This window comes from Macadamia integrifolia, chromosome 6 (genome assembly GCF_013358625.1).
Source record: "Macadamia integrifolia cultivar HAES 741 chromosome 6, SCU_Mint_v3, whole genome shotgun sequence".
NCBI classification, from domain to species: domain Eukaryota; kingdom Viridiplantae; phylum Streptophyta; class Magnoliopsida; order Proteales; family Proteaceae; genus Macadamia; species Macadamia integrifolia.
In genome coordinates this window covers 23,170,106-23,193,929 of record NC_056562.1, presented here as the reverse complement: position 1 = coordinate 23,193,929, position 23,824 = coordinate 23,170,106, and the positions used below count along the sequence as shown (strand labels likewise).

General features: G+C 38.2%; 1 protein-coding gene across 1 annotated transcript; it reads left to right on the top strand.

Moving 5' to 3' along the window:
* Window positions 1–3,599: 3,599 nt before the first annotated feature.
* Window positions 3,600–9,371, top strand: LOC122082568 (proline-rich receptor-like protein kinase PERK1). The gene is made up of 8 exons (XM_042650221.1): window positions 3,600–4,396; window positions 5,133–5,756; window positions 6,188–6,274; window positions 6,435–6,505; window positions 6,896–6,972; window positions 8,068–8,215; window positions 8,435–8,596; window positions 8,799–9,371. Exons 1-8 carry the CDS (start codon window positions 3,874–3,876, stop codon window positions 9,114–9,116), a joined length of 2,010 nt encoding a protein of 669 aa, XP_042506155.1. The 5' UTR covers window positions 3,600–3,873; the 3' UTR covers window positions 9,117–9,371.
* Window positions 9,372–23,824: the final 14,453 nt, after the last annotated feature.

Sequence of the window (23,824 nt, the reverse complement as noted above, 5' to 3'; positions counted from 1 at the left end):
AGAGTAGTGGCTCTGCATAAGCTTTTTGCTGCCTTGTGTCTTCTCCTTGCAAAAGAATTGCCTCTCTCTAATGCCAAAGCAAAGGGTCCAAAGAAGAAGACATGTGGCAGGAATATCGCTCACGTGGAGAGTAACTACTCCTTCTACGGGGGAGAGGATTGATCCTCAATTTTGCATGTGACATAACCTAAGCACCTAAATCACAGAGTGAGAGTCCCATGAAAGTGTCAAAATTAAATAATCTCCCAAATTTACTCTCATTACTTAAAATATGTATCTATGTATACATTAAAGTTAAGCTCTATAATAACAACAATAAGTATAACCTTATCTCAACTTAATGGGGTTGGCTACATGGATTTAATACATATTAAGATTAAGCTCTATTGAGTTAAAAATAAGGATGATGAAAGAGAATCTACACTAAGCATACCCTTTAACCCGTTGAGTGATTTTCACAGAACATGTTCTCAAACATTTGAAATTCAATAATTGTACGTGTTCTCACACTCAAAAAGTATAGATTTGAGGAATGAAAGTAGCACCACCTCGCCAATGTATGGGAAGAATTTAGACATCAAGGATGTAACTATGACACCATATATGAAGAGAATTGGTTGGAGCTTGGCCGGTTGGGTGAAGGTTCTTATGAGGTATCAGGTTCAAGCTTTTTGTCCCATGGAACAATATGTAACTATTAAAACATGGAAGAATTGAAATCTTGAATCAAAACACTATGTATGAATTGTATGACCTGCCTAAATAAGAATTTTTGTATCACCCTTTGCCCTGTGCCATGCTCCCCCTTTGACCCAAAAAGAAAAACTCTATTTCTAATCTCTAATACAATAGTTTTGCCTTCTCAAAGGAAGAAAAATAATCCCTATTTATAAGTGTATCTTGCATCGTACTCGTATTTAATTACTAAAAGTCTAAAACATGAAAGTGAATTTTCTTAGCAATGTAACTATGTATATATGTGATTCATTCAAACTCCTAAAGAGTGTCTTTTTAAGTTTATTCCTTTATAAAAGTCTAGGGCTTCAATAAAAGAGATCCAAATGGGTTTTTCTCATTTTTTTGGAGGTCAAACATAAGAAATGGTTATGTTAACAACTTTTGGGCAATTAAGAGATAGCTACCTAGTCGTGTAGCCCCTGCATCAGAGCGAGGGCTAATGAACATACTAGAGCATCACTAAGGATGAGATTCTTGATTTCATATGGAACATGGCAGTAATTTCACTAGTTCTATATCTAGATGTAGGAACCATACCACTAGCTAGGTAGCGTTCTTCCTCCCATAAGTTTTTTTATTTCATTATGGTTTAAATATTTGATGTAATCTGTTTGTATTTATAATAATAATCTTTCATCTTCTCCTACAAGTAATTACGTATTTCTAATAAAAATTAGTTATGCTAAAAAAATTAGTTACGTTAATAAACAGTAATCTAATCGTGATTAGATGTTAAGTATTGACTTAAGCTTGCATGTATAATACATTACATTAAGAATACATTACATTAAGGTTTCGTCAATGGACCATACTACTATAATGTGGAAGTGGCTATATATATAAGAGTAAGGTTTTTTTTTTTTGTGGTAAGGTAAAAAAGGTGCTCTATGATAGTGATCAACTGATCATAGCCCCAAGACTATATAAGAGTAAGGTTGATGGTAACGCATCAGAGAACCTTTGGTCTACGTTTGGAAGAATTTTTTTCTTGTCTTGTAATAATTAATAAATTTCTTTAATTTCCAAACAAACCACACTTATTTTGTCTGAATTATTTTTTCTTGTCTTGTAATAATTAATTAAAGTTCTTTAATTTCCAGACAAATTTGCACCGACAGCCAAACACCCTCTAATATCTTAATAAGTAAGCTACTTATTCCCTTGCGTCAATTTGTTTTCTTTTGGTAGGATGATTATATCAATATTTTATGGTGAAAATTTAGCTAATCATTTAGTCCCAAATTATGCTCACAAGTAGGTTATACCCTTTATATCAGGAAAAAAAAAAAAGGAAGAAAAAAGAAAAGGTAGGTCATACCCTCTCTTGTTACATGATATGGATCTTCTAGAATGATTGATTTTAAGATTTTTGGGATTGGATTGTCGGATTTCATAACTTTAAGGGAGAGGTTGAATGCAATTCTAGGGTTTTTGGGATCAATTCTGGCTGATTTCAATTGATACGGATTGCAATTGACAATGATTTATTCAACCCCTGGTTATGAGTTTAAAATCTTTACTTACGTCCCAAGTTTTAGATCAAATAGAATTCTACATATACAAACAAGACTATTGTAAATATATGAGAAAAGAATGCTATACAATGTGAGCTAAATGATTGAGATGTATATTGAAATTAAAAATCTGAGCAATCAAGAGCTACCTTTATAAATGCATTGGTTTGAATTAAATATTACCCCAAATCTTTCTTTTTCTTTCTTGCTTGATCAGTGTTAGCATTTCTCTCATTATGCTAACTTAATGAAATGAAAAATTAGGGTGTTGTTATACACGAGTTGTGTTTTCCCTGTCCAAACTTCAAACTCTAATGAAATATAATGTTTCATTATCTGCCACATGATAATATATGAGCTAATCCATGTGATAGAAGACCAGGGTAAGCATCCCATTGGTACAATTCAACTTAAATTGATTAGAGAAAGTAGCTAAAGTTACGAAGCCATTTTGTATTTTATATTCCATTTGATGGTATTTTAATAATTTTACTAAATCTTTGAATCAGAATTCAAAGTTCGAAAAACTTTCCTGTTTACTTTAGACCAAAATTTGACAATTGAGATATATGTACATTCATTTTCCACTATTCCCAAGTGACGGATAGTGAAACATTACTTCATTAAGCATGGTGACGCCTAAAATACATTTTTGATAGTGAAACATTACTTCATTAGGCATAGTGATGCCTAAAAGACCGAAACAAAAAATGGTTATATTTGAGAGGATTATGACTGTATCACTATCAGTGTATCATACTGAGGTAATGAGGCAAACTGATATCTGTTTATCCCAAAAAAAAAAAGAAGTTAAATTAATATCTGGAGAATGACTCAATTAATAAAGGGTTTGGATTACGTACCACCAAGTAGGTCTAATTTTTTTTTTTTAACTAAAATTAAACAAAGGTAGGTCTTATTCTTTTTGACCTGCCTTAATATTAAATCAAAGTGATTATTTTATTAGGAAAAAAAAAATTTGTGGAGGAATGTGGTCTTATGCTTAACATGTACAGATGAAATGACCAAATTACCTTTATGAAAGGAAAAATAATACTTTCATAGATGCTTTTTTGTGTGCTTTAATTAGCTATTGCCATTTTGCCCTGTGTGTCTAGCACAGGAGCCACCGCCATAGAGAACCTTTATCTCCATCAATGTCTAAATAGTAAATACGTGTTATCTACTGTATATTATTTGAAACTAGCTGTAACCTACTATATACATATACGAAAAAAATGGTAAATTTATCAAAATAACGCAGAAATCACGGACCAGTCTTGTGGGCCCCACCTATGGGACCGAGAATTCTTCTTCACGACTTCACCTTCCCATGTGGAAAAAGCACTCCCGAATCCAAATTCCGAAAGTAAAGTTTCTCTCTCTAGCATTAATTCTTCATACCCTTCTGTCTCTCTCTCTCTCTCTCTCTATCCTCCCTCGGCGACTCCGTTAGCTTCGCCTTTCAGAACGGAAACGATCTCGCAGTCGGAGCAGTCTCCACTTGAGAGTGTGTGTTGAAGGATCCCGGCGAGAAAACTCACTGGATTACCTACCGGAGAAGGTGCGAAGGAGTAATCAAAGTTGAGTGAAATTAACTGATTGAACCGGAAACGCTGCAATGTCGTCTCCTACTGTGGGGGTTTCTCCGGCTCCGTCACCTCCATCTACCAATGGTTCTAATTTGGCACCACCACCTTCGAATACTTCCTCTCCGGCGCCAACGACTCCGACTCCGATAGCTCCTGTTGCCTCTGCACCGGCTCCTACTAAGGCTTCACCTCCTACGGCAACAACCTCTCCTCCCTCTTCACCCTCCCCAGTTGCCTCAACTCCACCGCCTCCTTCCACTTCTAGACATTCCCCTCCTCCGCCCTCAACTACTTCATCTTCACCTCCGCCTCCCTCCACTGGGAAAAGTCCCTCGACACATTCCCCGCCACGGCCGTCCTCTTCTTCTTCATCCAGTTCATCATCTTCTGGTGTATCAACGGGTGTTGTAGTTGGAATTGCGATTGGTGGAGTCATTATGCTTGTTTTCTTGAGCTTACTATTATTCATCTGTTGTAAGAAGAGAAGGAGGAGGGATCATAATGTGCCCCTGGATTACTACGGTCCCCCCCCGCCCCCGCCCAGGCCGAAAGGTCAGATATTTTCTGGCGATCTGGAGTGCTATTTACTTAAACTTCCTAAGTTTTGGATTTTGGGATCTAGAAGCTCATCTTTAGGTGCTTCAGTTTGGATTGAACGCCTTTATTTTCTCAAATACGGGCTTTGCAGTTCAATATTCGTCCCCCCCCCCCCCCCCTCCTCCCTTCCCATCTTTGTTCTTCTAGTTTCAATTTTTAAATTACAGTTCTGAATGCTAATCACTATATGTGAAATCTGCAGATCCAAAATTTGTGCTGGAAATTTTTGATGGGATGTATTGTTTGATGACATTTTTCAAGTCAATTGCTGATGTTTTTGTGTCTATCAGTCTGTCTGTCAAAAGATTTAATTTTGGATGAACATTGTAAACTTCAGTTCAGGAATCTGGGGAAAATTTTGTTTTCTGGGCTTCTAATTACGTTTATTCAATACTTAACTTTTAACAAGGACTGAACTTTACGGGCTTTTACTTCTTGATAGTAGGGAGATTCTAATTTTATTTGGAAATAATAAATCTGGAGAAAATTTGACTTCTTTTCCCAATACCCATATATTTTTGGCTATCTGGAAGTATTATTGATTGGATATTTGTGGGTTTCTGAAAATTTTAAACGCTGTACAATAATACAATATTTGGTGGAGCAAATTATCTTATTTATGTTACTGTTATTCTGTAGTTCATGTAGCTGAATTGCTTGTTAATTTACTTGTGGTGATTCATGTCTTCAGATAGACCTTATGGTGGGCAGCCTCAACATTGGCAGCACAATGCTCCTCCTTCAGGGGACAATATTGTCACAATGCCACCAAAGCCCTCTCCTCCTCCAGCATATGCATCACGACCACCATATTCACCAGCTCGTACTCCCACACCCCCACCTCCTCCTCTGGCATATGCATCACGACCGCCACATTCACCAGCACGTACTCCCACACCCCCACCTCCTCCTCCACCACCATTTTTGAGCAGCAGTGGAGGGTCAGAGTCCAATTATTCAGGATCTGAGAACCCAATACCATCTCCTGGCATTGCCTTGGGTTTCTCAAAGAGCACATTCACTTATGAAGAATTAGAGATGGCAACCGATGGCTTCTCGGATGCCAACATGTTAGGACAAGGAGGTTTTGGATATGTCCATAGAGGAGTTCTTCCAAATGGGAAAGAGGTTGCGATTAAGTCGCTAAAAGCTGGTAGTGGGCAGGGGGATCGTGAATTTCAGGCAGAGGTTGAGATTATTAGTCGAGTACACCACAAACATCTTGTCTCATTGGTAGGATATTGCATGGCTGGATCCCAAAGAATGCTTGTCTATGAGTTTGTTCCAAACAACACATTGGAGTTCCACTTACATGGTATGTCTCAATTTACAGTGAATTCTTTTTCCTTCTTTTCTAGTTGTGTACTATCATACATCACTGATATGACCATCAGTCAATAATTTTTGAAAAAAGTAAAAGAATAAAGGAACATGAGAAGTTTTTATTATTTTTCTCCATTTCGTATCCTTCTTTTTTTAATGCTATTTTGAGGAGTTGCAAGAATTTTTGTACCCCCATTACATTCTAATTGGTGTCATTACATCTTGATCACATTTTAGAATCTTGGATCTATTGTGAGTTTTTTCCCAGCACAATATTGTAATACTTGGGGCACTCAAGCTTCTGCTGATCTCATTAATCCTATAACATGCTTCTAGACATAAAGTGGCTGAGCCTCTTGCATCTTATTGTCATCTATTAATTTGGCAACAAAGATCTCATCAAAGGAGAACTACTATTTGCAGGGAAGGGGCGGCCAGTAATGGACTGGTCCACTAGACTAAAGATTGCTCTAGGTGCTGCAAAAGGACTTGCATATCTCCATGAGGATTGTGAGTTTTCTCTATTATCCACTCATGATAACTTGCAGGTGCTTCTTTTATTTATTTATATTGGGAAAGAGAGAAGGGGATTGGGGGGGGGGGGGCTCTCTAATCTAAAGCATTGGTTGGAGTTGGAGTCATTCTCACTTATGTTTACTTATATTTGCAGGCAGTCCTAAAATTATTCATCGTGATATCAAGGCAGCTAATATTCTCCTTGATTTTAAATTTGAGGCAAAGGTTGGGTTTTCTTCAATTTTGTTGATATAATTATACTGCCCTAGTATCTGCAGACTCATGTATTCTTTTTCTTCAAGACATAATTACAAAAAAAAGCTCTCTGCCTGCATGTAAAAAAACTTGATTGGTTATCTGATTGGTTTCGGATGCTTAGTTGGCAGCTTGCCATAGCAAATTTAATTGGTGAAATGAAAATTTTCAAGTAGATTTCTTTATGAGTTAAAAATGTCTTGCCTTAAATTATTTTCAAAATAGAGAAAGGAAATAAAAGGAAAACCCTAAGATTAAGGTCAAGAGATTAACTTTGACTTCTATGGTACAAAAATTTTCAGTCTGGTGTCCTCTGATTTCTAATGTTAGCTTCACTAATGGACTTGAGTTTTTGCTCAGGTTGCAGATTTTGGGCTTGCCAAATTCTCTTCTGATGCCAATACTCATGTCTCTACCCGAGTAATGGGAACCTTCGGGTAAGTTCAATTTACTTGCATGTTCTCTCTATCTCCTCTGTTGGACGTGGATACCTTAGTTGATAAGTAACAATGAACCCTAAGGTCCTGATATTTCTGCTTACTGCTCATAAAATATCTTTGCTCTCATCAATGTTTCCCTTTTAGTTAGTTATATTAGACTAGGTGTTCAAGGATCAATTGCATTCACCCGGTCTCTGTTTAAAGTTTGTCATTCAGCATTTAGTTCTGTTATATAGTGAGATGTTACTTTTATGTCTAATTGGTTAAAGCAGGCATTTTGGAGACTCTCTCTTTCCCTCATAGAGTTCCATTCCCCACCCCCCTCCATATATTCTGACCACTGTTAGTTAAAACAGGAACGACAAAAAAACAGAAATGTACGGTACGGGTTTTAAACAGATAAAAACGATGAACGGTATGGTCAAAAAAAGGTAAAAAAAACAGGAATGGCAAACGGACGAAAACAAATGGTATGAGTATTAAACGTGTAGTTTTCAAAAAAATGAAACCAAAAAAACGGTAGTATACTCATGCAATTTGAGAGATTATTACCTGTATACATGCATCTAATGTTCCAAAAGCTCTGGGAGTCCCAAGATAAAATAGCCCAATGGGCTACAAGAAAATGAGATGTTGCTAGCTTTAGCTTCTCCTTACTCAATGGGCTGTAAGAAGATGGAATTTTTTTCCTATAGATAGTATGGAAGTTAAAAACCAAAAACCAAGTACCATATTGTCTTCACTCTTCACTTTTACTAATAGTTTTTTTTTTTTTAATAATAAAATTCTTATTTTACCCTTAAAAAACGGATACGTGTTGAAAATGGCCGTTTAAAATGCGTTTAAAACGGATTATTTTGCCGTTTCCCTTTTTTTTTGTATTGTATAGTAGCATACGGGAAAACGCGTTTTAACTAACAGTGATTCTGACCATAATAGATGGACAAGTACAAGGCTTATTGATCCAATCAAATCTTCTAGGGTATTGCACCCAGCTGATGGTGATTGTCTAGTCAGGAATGTTAAAATGATCTACATGCATGATTTCTATTTGTGCTCCACTTCTAAATACTGACACACTCAACCTGACAGGTATCTGGCTCCAGAGTATGCGGCAAGTGGGAAACTCACAGATAAATCCGATGTCTTTTCTTTTGGTGTTATGTTGCTAGAGTTTATTACTGGGCATCGTCCTGTTAGTTCAACCCATACATTCGTGGATGATAGTTTGGTAGACTGGGTCAGTCTGTTGCATAGCCTATTAGCATCATTCTTTCATTTTTCAAATAGTTGGGAGGCTTCGAAAGGACATGTCTGCAAATGCTTCTACTGTACATTCGCATGGTTCTAAAACCAAGATTGTTATGATCTTGGATACTGCAATATTTATTGAATATTTGTCGTAGCTGAATAGCCTTGTGGCAAAGCTTGAATGTAATGAAACGTCTTGGCATTACAGGCCAGACCTTTACTTACACGAGCCCTAGAAGATGGCAACTACGACGCCCTTGTTGACCCACGGCTGCAGAAGGATTACAACCCCACTGAGATGGCACGCATGGTTGCCTGTGCAGCTGCTTGTGTGCGTCATTCTGCAAGGCGGCGGCCACGCATGAGCCAGGTAATTCAACTATTTACAAGGTTTTGGATTGTAATGACTTATTCTTATAACCAATGTATCTTCTTGGCTTGAGTTTGACTGGACTGGGCCGTTGACTTGTTCGGTGCGGAGTGTGTATGCTTTATAAACCATGATCACATTCTGGATACTTTTCTGTAGTTGGCCTTGTAACTAATACACCTTATGGGTTGTAATGGAACAGATTGTTCGGGCCTTGGAAGGAGACATGTCCCTTTCCAATTTGAATGATGGCATTAGACCTGGACACAGCTCTGCTTATGGTTCATATGGAAGCTCAGATTATGACACAATCCAGTATAATGAAGACATGAAGAAATTCCAGAAGATGGCACTTGCAAGTCGGGAATACGGAAGCAGCGAATACAGTGGGCCAACCAGTGAGTATGGTTTGCATCCATCTGGGTCGAGTAGTGAGGGACAGCAAACCACGCAAAACACACAAGAGATGGAGATGGGAAGGCTGAAGAAAGACAGTCGAGGATTCAGTGGAAGCTCTTGAAGACTGGTGCCTGTAAATGGTCTCTCTATTCAAATTATGCCGCCCCACACCCCTATATGTTGTCTTTTAACTGTGAGAATTACAACCAACTGGTGTCGACTGAGGTATTTCACCATTAGTTTTTCCTCTTTTCTTTTTATTTCAGGCTGGTAAAAATCTCATATTAATTATTTTATTTTTTGTAATTATTAATCACACTTTTAGTGGATTATAAAAGGAAAATAGTTCATCCTTTTTTACTGGGCTCTGCTTCAACTTCAGGATAAGCTTGGGTTGGTTTTGTTTGTTCAGTTCTGGTTGAAAAATTTCTTGTTACGTGCATCTTGTCTTCATTGTGTATTGTCAATTACTTGGGTCAGAAACAGAGTTTTTATATTTTTGCAAAGATGCAGGATCTCTCTCTCTCTCTCTCTCTCACTGTGGGTGGCTGATGTGACCGTTAGACACAGCGAGTGGTGGGTAGGTCTTATTCAAATTCTAAAGCAAGCAACGGTTAACCGTAGGAAGCGGAAAAGGGTAGAACGCCAACGTCTTTCTTTAACGTTTTTCAAAAGCTAACCTAAGGTAGGCAGCAAATCAAGCAGAGAGAGAGAGAGAGAGAGAGAGAGAGAGAGAGAACTGTCTTGTACTCCTGTTGCACTGCCCATCTCTTTTGTTTCAAAGTTCTTATGGGTTTAGGTTTTAGGTGGAATCTTGATCACAATCTTGCCCTTCTTCTCCACTTGGGATGGAGACTGATTTCTAATTCTCTGATTCTTTATGGGTTAGAGTTCTCAAATCTATACTTCCCTCTTCATAATTTGTTGGATGCTAATTTGAAACCCAAACCTAGTTTGTGGACTTGAAACAACATCATTCATAGGCTTCCTTCTCTCAAAAACATTGTCTATTGGAAGATAGGCAATGAGACGATGATTAAGATTTCGAATCAACCTTGGATTCCACAAGTTTATAATTGCTATACCAACTCCACAAATCACCTTCCATCTTTTATGAAAGTGTCAAGAGTTATTGATAGATTGGCAGTGGAGAGGCACCCTTCTTAGAACACTTTTTCCTTGACTTTGTCCAGCCATAATGATTTCCTGATGTGCCTTATCTCTTGAAAAGGTACTCTTTCTACCAAATAGCTGCCAATTTTCTGAAAATGAATAGATCCATGATAGAATAATTCACATGATTGCATGTCAAATCATGCACGAATAAAAGATTCGATCGATTCATATTTCAATCAATAACAATTGCGAAGTGTTCTCTACAACCATTTCTCTCATTTTGTTGGTCTTGTCTGTTCCTTTCTCTATATAATTGTCAATATTTCAACTAATACGTATTGACACTATTATCTAAACTAGGAACATGGACCAACCTGAAATAGAAAACAACTGATGTTTCTCCCATAATGAGCTTAGTTGTTAATGGGTCTACAGATAATAATATAGATTTTACACAATATAGAACCAACTACTAAGTATACTGAAACCATTATCTATTAGAGAGACCACATCCCATACAAGACTTCATCCAACCAAGCCCATCAGCCAATATTCATCCTTTAGTCCATACCCATACAATGACTAGATACTAGCCCACAGGTAAGAAAACGTTTCACTTCACTCTCACTTAGAAGGAAAAACCCAACGTGATCTTTCTTAGAATGGAACGTTTACCTGGTCCCTCCATCCTTAATAGTCGTGGAATGGTAAAGTTAAGGGGAAGTATAACTTTTCCATTCCTGTCGGCTAAAAACTCTCACCCCATCTCCATGTTTGTCCCACTCCAACTAAAATCCCACCCCAGGCACCCCGCTAAACAAACGGGGCCTCAAGGATGCCCATTCATTTTATGTCTTGCTTTAAGTTGCCTTCTTTTATTCTCTGTTCCCTTGACGCCTTGAACTGTTCTTTTTTGTTGGTCTAATGGAGATCACAGCTTAATTCATACTGTCAATTGGCAAACTATTTGCAAGTCCAAAAAATATCGGGGCTTGAATATTAAATTATCTTCTTTGTTGAATCAGGCTCTCTAAGCTAAGGCTTGGGAACTTCTTTTTCCTTATCATTCTTTATGGGGACCTTATGGGGTTCCTTAATGAAGGCTAAATATTTCCCACATTGCTCTTTCTTCCAGGTTTCTTTATCCCAATCATCTTCCTGGGGTTGGAAATCTATTATTCATGGTAGACAATTGTTGATTAGAGGGCTATTCATTAGAGTTGGACATGGTCGCTCTATCAACCCATGGGTTGACCTGTGGATTTCTAGGTATCAACCATCATTTGCTCTATTTCCTCTTCCAGTAAATGCCCTTTCTTTTGTGGCGGATTTCATTAATCCATCTTTCAAATGTTGGAATTCTCTATTAGTGCGACATTGGTGGCCTCACGATATTGCCGATATTATTCTACCAATCCCTATTCCTTTGTTTTCCAGTGACGATTCCTTTTTTTGGTCCCCTACTACAAATGGTATCTTCTTGGTCTTCTCTGCTTATTGGTTGGCCTTAGCTTTGATGAACACATTTATGTGTGAAATCTAGGGTATAAAAACATGCATTTTTACATACTTAGAATGGAGCTATCTTGGGTTTTACTCTCTTTTTGCATGTTTTGTATTTTAAAGGCCTCAAGGACTATCGGGCGCCATATCTCTAATTTTACATATAAATAGGTCCAGTTTCTTTTCATGGCTGCGAAGAGGACAAAATTCTGAGCAAGATGGATGTGTTGCATTAAAAGTACGCATTTGTTTTGGCACCCGTACATGCAATTATTTTTTTCGGACCAGAAAAAGAATAATAAATCAAAACTAAACCGAGATGTAGGCCAACCCTTTTGCAATTGTCCCAGGGGTACAAAAAAATATTCCAAAGGCCAACAAGGATTGATGGATCCGCCTTGAGTAATTGAAGATTCTTTTTTTTTGTAACAACAACTACTTAGCGTAGTTGGTGAGCTGTGTGGTGTGCAAAAATCCCATGTTAACTAGGAGGTCTCAACTTTGAACCTCATGGCTGTTTTTTTTGCTCTCCTATTTTTCAACCACTTAAAGATCAAGGGCATGGAGGAGATTTCCCATTAAATTAAAAGATTGGTCAAAGCAAAGCAAGAGAAATTTGGCCAGGGGGGTTTCTTGTGCAAGAAGAGAGAGACAAAGGAAAGAAAAAAAAAGAGAAATAAATCTAGTCCAAATCATGTCTCTCTCCTCCACAGCATAAAAAAAGATGTCCAAATCTTCAAGCAAGCAGAGGAAATCGTCCAAGGGTTGTGCGAAAGTTTGAAGGAGAGAGAAAAAGAAAGGAAAAATAGAAAATAAGAGAGAAAAAATATAATTAAAAAAAAAATAAAGAGAAAATTGTTGGGTCTCCCATCTTGCACGATTTTCCTCTTCTCTCCCCTCCACATCAGCACCTCAATCTAAAAAAAATCCTATTTTTTAGAAACCCAATTTGTTGGATTTTTTTCTCCCCTTCCCTATAAATAAGAATCATGTAAGAAAGGGAGGCACTTCTCTTTTTAGGTTTTTTTTTTAGTTGCTCTCTCTCTCTCTCTCTCTCCCTTTAGTTCTAGTTTTAGTTTTTTGCTATTAAACACTTTTGTAATCCTCTTTTATTTAATGAATGCAAGCACTTTTGTCTTTAATTTAGTCTTTACTTTTATGTTTTATGCAATTGAAGTTGTAATTTTCAAGTTCTAACTCTAGGTTTAGTTCTAGGTGACAAGAACAAGCTGTGGAGTATCTCATTTCAAATTTGTTTTTTTTAGTACTAGCAATTTTAGATTTGGTTTATCCCAGATCTCGTTTTTAAACTGGTAGTATTTCAAATCTCAATCAAGTTTTCAAGTTCAAGTATTGAAGTTCAAGTAAGTAGGCTTCTACAGTAGTTTTCTCACCCCCCCTCATTCCTTCTTCTTACTACCCTTTCATTCTTAAATTAGGTTTAAATTTTCAGTTTTACATTATTGCTCTCTTTTTCCCTCAAGGTTCATGGCTAGATTATGCGTTGGCCTTGCCTTTCGCTAGCTATTGAACCATCATTTTACTTTCTTATTTAAATTGCATCCACTCCCCTAAAGCTAAGTAGAAAAGCCCTCGTAAGAGTAGATCTTTAGTCAAGTAGGGAAGCTCATATTATTTATGGTAGATCCCTTAGGCTAAGTAGAGATACCTACTTGTGTGCCTCTCTCTAGCTCTATTCCCTTTTTTTATTTTATTTTTTTTATTTTTCAGAACTTTTTATTTCAGTTATTTGCTTTTCAATTGCTTGGTTTGAGTATCTAGATTCCAAGATGACGAATGGTTAGGATTAGATGTGAATGGTTAGGTTGTTTAATTTTTAATTTCAATTCCAAATTCCAATTTCCAATTTTCCTAGATGTGTTGGTTAGGATGCTTTTAGATGCATTTGTGTTAAGACGGTAGTTAGAAGTAGATCACCATAATCAATCGTTATACTTTCACATTACTAAAAGAAGCTAAAAATAAAGTGGATGCTCTCCATGTGTTCGACCCGTTGGCTACACTGATCCGTACTCTTGCAGTTACTTTTAAAATTCAAACAAGCTCTATTGAATACATTGATCAATCCAATCTAGCAAACCCTCTAGCATATCTCAATAGCACTTAAGGTTCGCTCATTCATTTGGAAAGTGTTGGATAAAATTCCTTTACCCTCTCTTCTGAATCATAGAGGTTTCAATTTTTCCTGATATTTTCCCTTTCTACAATGATTCCTAAGCCTCGGTTGATCATTTATTCCTTTACTGCAACTATGCCTGGGTTGTTTGGCAAAGTGCAAGCTTCTCTGTTGTTAGCTCTCATATTAGGAATTTGTTGATTGGATTAAATTTATCTTCAATGCAAGGATTCCTAAGTAGTATAAGCCTTGCAGAAGGCTCTTATGTCTAGTATTATCTGGCACATTTGGATGAGTTTTTTGAATGGTGTTCACAGAACTCATCACAGTTCCATCTCCACAGTTGTTTATCTCAATATTCAGATGGCTAAAGATTGTTGCATTGAGCCCTCTTCCTCCCCTTTGTTTCGCACTGTGCTAATTAGGTGGTCTCCACCAGTTAATACTATCAAGATTAATGTTGACAGATCTTGTATTGGTTGTCCTAGTTTGGCGGGCATTGGTGGCCTATTCAGGGATGCTTCAGGTTACTTTTTATTGGGATTTTCCATCTTTATTGGCCCTTTGTTTGCTTTGGTTGCTGAGGCTTTAGCTATGAGATTCACTCTCCTCTTAGTGGTGCAATATGATTTTCCTAATGTCATGGTGGAATGTGACAATCGTCTTATTGTAAATATCCTCAATTGAGTCACTGTAGGAGCTCCTTTGCGCAATCAATTTATTATTAACGATTGCGTTGCAATGCTTCAGCACTTCAACAACATAACCTTTAAGCACACTTTGCATCAAGGAAACATGGTTGTTGATGCTCTTGTTACTCACAACTCTCCCTCTAGATCATCTTCATTCTGGTCTTATCCCCCACCCTTTCTCTTTTTTTTTTTTTTTTTTTTTTGATGGAAAACAAACTTAACTTAAGACCCTGGGGAAAGACACTCCCGAAACGTCCACAAGAAAAAGAGAAGAAATACAAGGCGGGGGATAATATCCCAGAAGAGGTCGTGCTGAGATGAAGCTCCATTTTTGCAGCAAGCTGATCGGCAACAAAATTGGCTTCACGAAAAGTGTGCGAGAATTTGATGTGGGAAATAGCAGAACATAGCAACTAGCAATCCAAAATGATGTGTTGAATACACCATGGGATTAAGGAACAGTTGCGGTTAAGGATATTGACAATCAAGATTGTCACTCTCAATCCACACATCACTCCAACCCTTGGCTAAAACAATAGTAAGAGCTTTCCGAATTGCAAGTGCTTCAACAACACACGCAAATGCCAACCCTACTCTAGAAGAGAAGCAATGAACAAACGTGCCATTAGAATCTCTAGTGATTCCGCCCACACCAGCCAAGCCTAGAGTGCCCAAAGCTGACCCATCCACATTGATTTTCAGCACACCTACTTCAGGTGGGTGCCAATTGATGAAGGTAATCCTAGGGGAAGGAGGCTTAGCATCAATGGCGGTGGTTAGCTCTCTAGCATTTTGACAATGAAGAATGGAGACCTAATAGTGTCTCTAAAGACCTTTTCAGTATATGCTAACCATAAGTTCCACAGGATATTGCACACTAATGCAACCAAAGGAGATCTACCAAAGGTTTGATGGCATGAATTTAAGAGAATGATGAGATTTTCCTTAAGGTTGTGCCATTCCAAGTGAAGAGGAATCCCTGCCTTAGACCACACATATGCAGGGAAGTGACAACGTATGAAAATTTGAGAGATGCTTGGGCCCGCTGTTGAACACTAGGGACAAAAATTAGGGAGATTAAATCTCCAGTTATTTAAAAGAGTAGGGATTGGGATTCTTTCTTGAACTAGTTTCCAAATGAAGAATTGAATCTTTCGAATGGTCTGAATGTGCTAAATTTTTTGCCATATTGGATTAGTAGAATTGGTTTGTAAACAAGTGCCAGTCTATACGCTGAGGATACCGAGAAGTTGCTTAAAGAAGTTTCAAGCCAGATAAATCGATCCTGCGAGGCATTGAAGGGAATAGGGATGGAAAGAATTTTAATAGCAATTTCTAGAGGCCAACAATGGAAACTTTATCAAAATTGTAGGCTACATTAGGATGGTAGATGAAATTTGAAACATGATTAGGTGCATCCTGCGAGAGTAGAAATGGGGCGGAAGACGGAGGAATGTTTGGAATCCAGCGATCCATCCAAGGGTTAATGGACATACCATTACCCACTTGACAAAATGTGCCTTTAATCAATAGCTCCCTAGCACCAATGATAGATTTCCATCCCCAAGAAGCAGTGGTAGGACATGAGGCTATTAGGGATGTAGCATTGGGGAAATACCTGGCTTTCATAAGACGTCCCCAGTAAGTTACGTGTGGAGTGAGCAGAGACCAACCCCTTTTTTCTAAAAGAGCTTGATTCATAGGTTTGGAAAGCTTTAGATTGAGACCTCCACTGGACTTCGGCTGGAAAATTGTTTTCCAGCTAATGGTAGGAGTATGCTTGGCTTCCTCGTTTGACCAAAGAACTTTCTTCCGACTTTGTCAAGATGTTTTAATATAGATGATGGAAGACTGAAGCATGACATATAGTGCATGGGCAGAGCAGAAAGAACAGATTGAATGAGAGTGTGATTCCCTGCATAGGAGAGAAATTTTGATTTCCAAGTTTGAAGTTTCCGATTAACCCGAATAAGCAGTGATTTGCAGTCTGCCTTTGTAACTTTTCCTCCGTCAAATGGTAATCCAAGGTATATGGCTATTTGGGTTGAAGGGACAATCTGCAACCTATCCGCGAACATGCTTTTGGTCGTAGCATCCACTTTAGGGCTATATTGTGCTTTTGTTTTAGCCAAGTTAATAAGTTGTCCTAATTTGCTACAATAAATGTCCAACACTTCCATAAATCCATGAAGTTCTCTTGATGTTGCCTTCCTAAACAAGATGAGATCATCAGAAAATGCAAGATGGGAGATGGGTTCCCCTCCTCTGGCCACCTTAATGCCCTGAATCCTTTCTTGTTGGTGAGCAATTTCAAGGTGAGAGGAAAGAAGTTTAGTGCATAACACAACGAAAAGGTAAGAGGAAAGGGGGTCCCCTTGACGCAAGCCTCTAGATGGTAAGGGGAGATCCGTTGAGAAGAATAGCCATTTGTGGGGTAGAGACACTAAACATAATTCGATCAATCCAAATCTGATTAAATCCATAACTAGTGAGGGCACTACGGAGAAAATCCCATTCAATCCTATCATAAGCTTTATTCATGTCAAGCTTGATAGAGATGAATCTATATTTGTTATTCCTCTTTATTTTAATTTTATGAAGGAATTCATGGCAAATGAGAATATTATCTTATATGCTTCTCCCTTTAATAAAATCGTTCTGGTTAAAAGAGATGAGATGATCCAAGATGTGTCTCAATTTTCCCACCATGATTTTGGATATGATTTTGTTGTAATCGGGACGTCACTGAGAGGGGGGGTGAATCAGTGAGTCCAATTCTGATCTCCAAAATTTTGTTCAATATTTGACCATGCAAAATCTGATACACCTGTCCCTGTACTTGTCATTGTGTTGCATACAGTCGTATACTCACTCAGCCTCTCATATGCACTTCCAAGTGTACACACACATTCTGCATTCCATGTACTTCAATATATGTAATGCAATCAATAAGTATACCCACAACACATGATTTTTATGAGGTTCAGCAATTTGCCTACGTCCCTGGAGTAGTGTCTGTAAATGCTTCATACTTATTCAATACACTACTTTTGACGGCATCCACACCTAATTTTCTCAAGCCGAAGCTGAGATGGCACTCGCAATGCTAATACAATGCATAGCACCTACTAAGCACTCAATGTAAGAATGCAATAAATTAGGATTTATATCAATGTCCAACAATCAAGCTCTGCTTAGTATATACATCCACAACTAACCTAGTATATATACAATTCATCCACAACTAACCATAGTATATATATATCATCATACATGCATATAATGTAAATCCAAGGTTAGGGAATCTCACAACCAGTTGCATGGGATGACTGGGAACTTACACTGACCACTGGAACCTCTACTGACAAGCTCTCCCTGGTTCTCCTCCTCTTCCCTTTATTTTCTTGCTCTTTAAAGCATCAACACAACATCCTCAAGCTCTCTTTTCTTCTCTTTTCTTTTTATCTTAACTTGAAGTTAATATTCCATCAATAGAGTTCCTAACACATAAAACCGACCTTTAATGGAGCATACATCACTCACTTGAAGCTTTGAAAATCACTCAGTGACCATTAATGAAGGGGGAGCTTATCCCTAAAAAATCATAGTCTTATACCCTTTAAACCTCTTTATTCTTACTGTCAATGTGTAGAGCTCGAAAAAATAAAGAAGCTGCAACTTGGATGGAGTCATTTGGACTTAGGGTTAGAAAGTTATGGCACTTTGAAGTTGGGCTAACTAGAAGCCTCAAAATGGAATCTTCGGTGCTTGACAATAGCGTACGCTGGCAGCATGTGCAACAACGGTGCAAATCTGGCCATAGATCTAGGATCGTGTGAGTCTTTTAATATCAACATTAGATTTATCAAACACTCAATGAATCAGCACCATAGGATGAGAATCTTTAAAGCATTGATTGGACCTACTGACATCATGCTGATGCAAGCGTGTCAACCACCTTTTGGTTGTTTAAATGTGATTGGTTGTGGCAGAAGGAGCTTTGTCTTCTTTACTTTTAAAAAGGTGAAGCATCTATCAGCCGTTAGACTTGAATCTGCCATATTAAGTGCAATCTGATCACTCAATCTTGGATCTTCATAAAACCCTTTATACACATGCGCTACACCCAATCCACTCTACATTTTCAAACACAAATCAGCCCCTTTAGCCTTTTAAAAATTGCAATCAGCCCCCTAAAATTTCAAAACAAGTTTCATAAACCTTACATTGGCCGAGAGCTATTTGAGTATTTTGAATCGGATTTTTTGGATCGATCTCATGGAAACCTTCATAACTTACTCATACAAAATATGATTGAGATGAAACAAAAAGCGTTGAAACCATGACTCAAGACTCTACAACTTTCCAAAAGACCTAATCATTCGACTCAGCCATGTAAAAAGATCAAAATACCCCTAAACCTTTTCGATGCCACATATTTCTCATACGGAATCGAAACATGACGAAATCAGAAGCGTTGGAAAGATCAGATTTTTTTCGTATTGTTATATAGAGAAAATTTCTTCCAAAAAATTCATCTTCAACGCCTAAACTTCTCCTAACTGCCACAAAGCTATATTTTGACCACAGATGTCGTAACTTCTTCATACCATATCAAAATGCGATGAAATCAGAAGCGTTAGATCAGATAAATTACAATCTATCTTTTTTATGAAGAAATGATCTTCTAAAAATGTCATTTTCACTATCTAAAATTTCCTCGGATGTAATTAGGCCAAATTTTCTAGTTTTGACCCTAAAACCCTCACCACCTACCATGGATGTATCGATCAATCCACTTCGTGCACACCATGTGGCTATGTTATCTCATCGATGATACTGAAAGCTACCATGTCATCTCTTTCAGCCATGTCACCCAAACTAGCCATGTCATCACCTCCACGTGGCTGGGTTGCCAATAAAGACAACCATAAAACAAAAAATTTTATAAAAGAAATTGCAGAGGCTAATTGGGCGATAATCCTTAATTGAAGATGGGTGCTCGACCTTAGGAATATAGGCTATGAAGGTGCGATTCATATCTCTTAAAAATGAACTAGAATTGAAGAACCCAGACCTATACTAACCACATCGACTTTAATTGTATTTCATTCATTTTGACAAAATATGCTAGAGAATCCATCCGGGCCAAGAGATTTTAATAGATTCATATCCATAACACTACGTCAAACTTCTTGTTTAGTGACTGGACATAGGAGAAATGCGTTATCCTCATCACTGACTCGACCTCTAATATAGTCAAAGTATTCATTATTAAATGAATGATCCAATGTCTTATATATAATGGAGAAATGAGAAGTAAGTGCTTGAGCAATGTCCTCTCTATTTGTTAATGTTAATCCCACAACATTAAGCCATTAGATGGAATTTCTAGCTTTACGCCTGGATGCTATAATGGGAAAGAACTTAGTGTTTTTGTGTTTTTGTCCCCATGTTGAGTCCAATTTAGCCTTGATTTTTGCAACCAAAGAATTTCCTGCTAGGAGAGAACTTGTTTGAGAAGTGCAATGTACTTGCTCTCATTAATGTACCAATTGTCAACCCTATTTTCAAAAATGATGTCACAGAGATTTTTAAGTGATGATCAGATGCTTGCTTCCTTTTTCCTAAGATTCCCTATAGTAACTTTATTCCATGAGATTAAATTTTCCCACAGTTGATCAAATTTACGGTAAAGGCCAAAGGAAGGAGAACCATAGTAAGAAGAGGACCAAGAAGATTCCACTACATTATGAAAGGTGGGTTCCAACAACCAACAAGCTTAAAATTTAAACAGTTTAACAAAAGAGGGAAGTTGAGTCCCTAAAATAACTGACTTATGATCCGAAGATGCAACAATAACATGCTTAACATACAAATTAGGAAATAGTGCAAGCCATGAGGCAGTAAACACAAAACGGTCAAGCCGTGCTTCAATTCTGTAGGAGCCTTGCTACCGATTGTCCCATGTGAAAGGCAAACCTTTGAAAGGCATTTCCATAAGCATCGCATCCTCCAAAAACTTCTGGAAAGGACCAAGCTAGGAAAGTCTAAGGCTCCTGCCACCACGTTTATCTGACATATTGAGATAAGCATTCCAATCACGAGTCAACAGCCAATTACGATAACAAAGAGAATGAAATGATGTAGCGTATTCCATTGAAGGCTTCTACTGGTAGAACAGCTACTCATGTAAATAAAGGTGATGGTACTAGAGCAATTAGTATCGGTGAATTGAACGTCTATGTGAAAACACCAACTCGACTTCCAAATTATATTGACAGTCACAGAATCTTTCCAGAGTAACAAAAGGCCTCCACCATTGTGTTCGTCCGAAGAGCAGATGTAATGATCAAAAGCTAGGCTATGATAAAAGGAATGGAAGTTGTCCACCATCGATTTAGTTTCAGAAAGGAAAAGCATCACGGGTCGCTCAGATGCAACCAAAGAGTGGATTTCTCGCCTTTCCGAAGCGCGACCTAAATCTCGACAATTGAGAGACATAATGTTCATGGCGGATTGGGTCACTACATCTGGCCAGTTACCTCAGCCTCAGTAGAAGGAAGTTCCTCAAGGTCGAACCGAACTTTCTTCTGATTGCCCACATTCTGATCAATAGAGGAAGAAGATCCAAGCTTGGCACAGTATCTCTTCTTGTACTGTCAATGAAGAGAAGCATCTTGAGCATCCCTAGCGTAGGGAATAGGTGTGGAATCTTGAATGTCCATTGAAACAAGCGCGAGAGTTTGGAAAGCAGTAGAACCTTCTATCAAGCCCCGTTCACATAGAATTGGATCGATGACTGGGATAATACTTGTTAACGCAAAACTTGTCAAGATCACCTGATATAGTAACCACTACATAGCATACACACAACTAAAGAAAGCAAATTCTGTATTTTAGTGGAAGTCTTACATGTATATACCTGTAAATACCCCAGTACTCTTAATACCCAAATTATAATATATAATACATTTACATGTGGGTCTGTAGGCGTAATATATACACAAAAATTATAATTTAAAAATCCAAAGCACAAAAGGTGTAACATAGTAAAATAATAAAAAAGAATCCTGTGTAGGTATCAATGTTGTTGTCCCATAATATAACTCTCGCATAGGCACTCGGCCCCATGCCCGAGATCTTCGGGGACTCACTAGTCTTTAGCTGGAAACTCTACCATAGGTCCCGGCTCTAGCTCTTCAGTCGAATAACGTGTAAGATTATCTAAAAATGGTGTGCATGTGAGATGAGCTCACTAGCTCAGTAAGTGAAAAAATAGATCAATCAATCACTCTTAATATAAATGAACCTATATGCATGCAAGTCCATATTTATTATCCTAGATCACCTAAACATCACATCTAAGTCATAGGTCATGTGCTACTCACAACCACAGTGCACATATACCCCTGGTACGAGTCGTGAACTCCATCCCATGATATGCCCATAGGGTTGTCAAAGAAGGCCAGCCGTGGGTACTGAAAAAGTAAATTGGGCCTTGCCCTCCATTAAAGTAAAATGGGTCTTCCCTGTATTAAATTAAAAGCAGTACGATTGGCCCTCTGACTATATCACCAAAGTTACCGATCGTCCTAGTCATCGATCGAACTTACTTCTAAACGCTACCATTAGTACACAACCTTGGGCTTCTCCCCAGTGATATACCCAACACCTAAACCCTTGTTGGGAAGGGTTGTAGCACAGAGATACGTCATTCCTAATCGCATGCTTCTATATGAGATAGTATGACTGTATAGTGCCACCGCTTCCCATTCCACGGGCCACCAATGCATTCGTTTCCAAGCCATCTACGGCATTTAGTCTAGCCATGCATCACATTCTATAATTTAAAATCATCTATCTTGTATCTTAAAGCAAGGATAAGCATGTATCAATTAAAGTCATAACATAACAAATCATAAATGAATTTCATAATGCATAAGACAATGCATGCGCATGGCATTCGTGAATGACTAGTCTACATACAGAAATGATATGATGACATGACTAGTCTACAAGAATAATGGAATGATGCAAAAACACTCCAAAAATAAAGTCAACGTCCTTTTCCCACTTAGCTAAATATGTACAATGATCACCCTTGATACAAGGAAGTTCCAGTGCACGATGACGTGAGTTTCTAGTAAACCTATCATAAAAGTGGTCGAGTTTACTATATCTCCACTTTAGGTTCATAACCAATGGAGTACGATGATCCCAATCCGTTTAGAATCACCATAGGAGGTTGCTGGACAAATTTGGGCCCAATTGGAACCCGATGGGTTTGACTGGTAGGTCAATTGACTGGCAAGGTATCCGTTGGTCCCTGCCCGCCGCTTGACCCAGGGGCTTTGTCTGAACAGGCGGGCCAAGTGCCCACCTGTCCTTGCTCGCCGCTCAACCCAGGGACTCTGCCTGGACCGGTGGGCCAGGAGCACTGGGCTAGGTGCCCATCGGTCCTTGCTCACCAGTCAAGCTAGCAGCCCATCCAAGATAGGCGGGCTCCTGATTGGTGGGTCCGACCATTTTCAGGCACCCACTACTCAGAATCGGGATTTTACTGTTCACTTCTATTCTTCATCGCACCTAAAGGAAGCCACAAGTGGTCGATTCGATCGCATTTTTCATAAATCTAAGGTCCCATATTGTGATTCTAGCATAATTCTAGGATCAATTCAAAATTTTTAAGCTTGAATTTTACCTCTTTGCTCAAGAACACTTCAAAAAACCCCAAATTCCTTCTCTAGCTCAAGAGATCACCAAATGCTTCTCAAATCTTACAATTTCTTCCTCTAAAACCTTCAAAAACAACATGTAGGTCCTTCATTAAACTTTAGATTCATCATCTCAAGTGGGATTAACAATATCTAAAGGATTCCTACCTAAATCGAAGGGTTTCACTTAGGGTTTCTTGGGGTTTTGAGAAATATAGTTTTTACTCACCTCAAATCGTAGATCCCAAGGTGAGGATCACTTTTACGGTGCCGGATTCAAAAGATCTAACCTCGGCGACACACAACGAGCATCTTCTTCCCCTTTTCTTCCTTCTTCTTCCCTCCTCTTTCCTTCGATTCTCTCTCTTCTTTACTTTTCTCACCCACCTTGTAAGGCAATATTTGAGGGAAAAGAAACGTAATAAAGGTTTTTTTATACTGGGTCAAAATATCTAATGACCAGAGTGGTAGGTCACACTTGTGGGTCTAACCCACTTGTGACCACCCACTAGTCGGATGAAACATAGCCGATTAATTTGGGACTTCAACAGGGCTCAGCCCCTACACGTATTTTACTCTCGATAATCGACCAAAATGTGTACTCAACACAAAATACGTCTGCATACCTTTCTTATGCGTACATGGCCCTGTGATACGTGCAAGT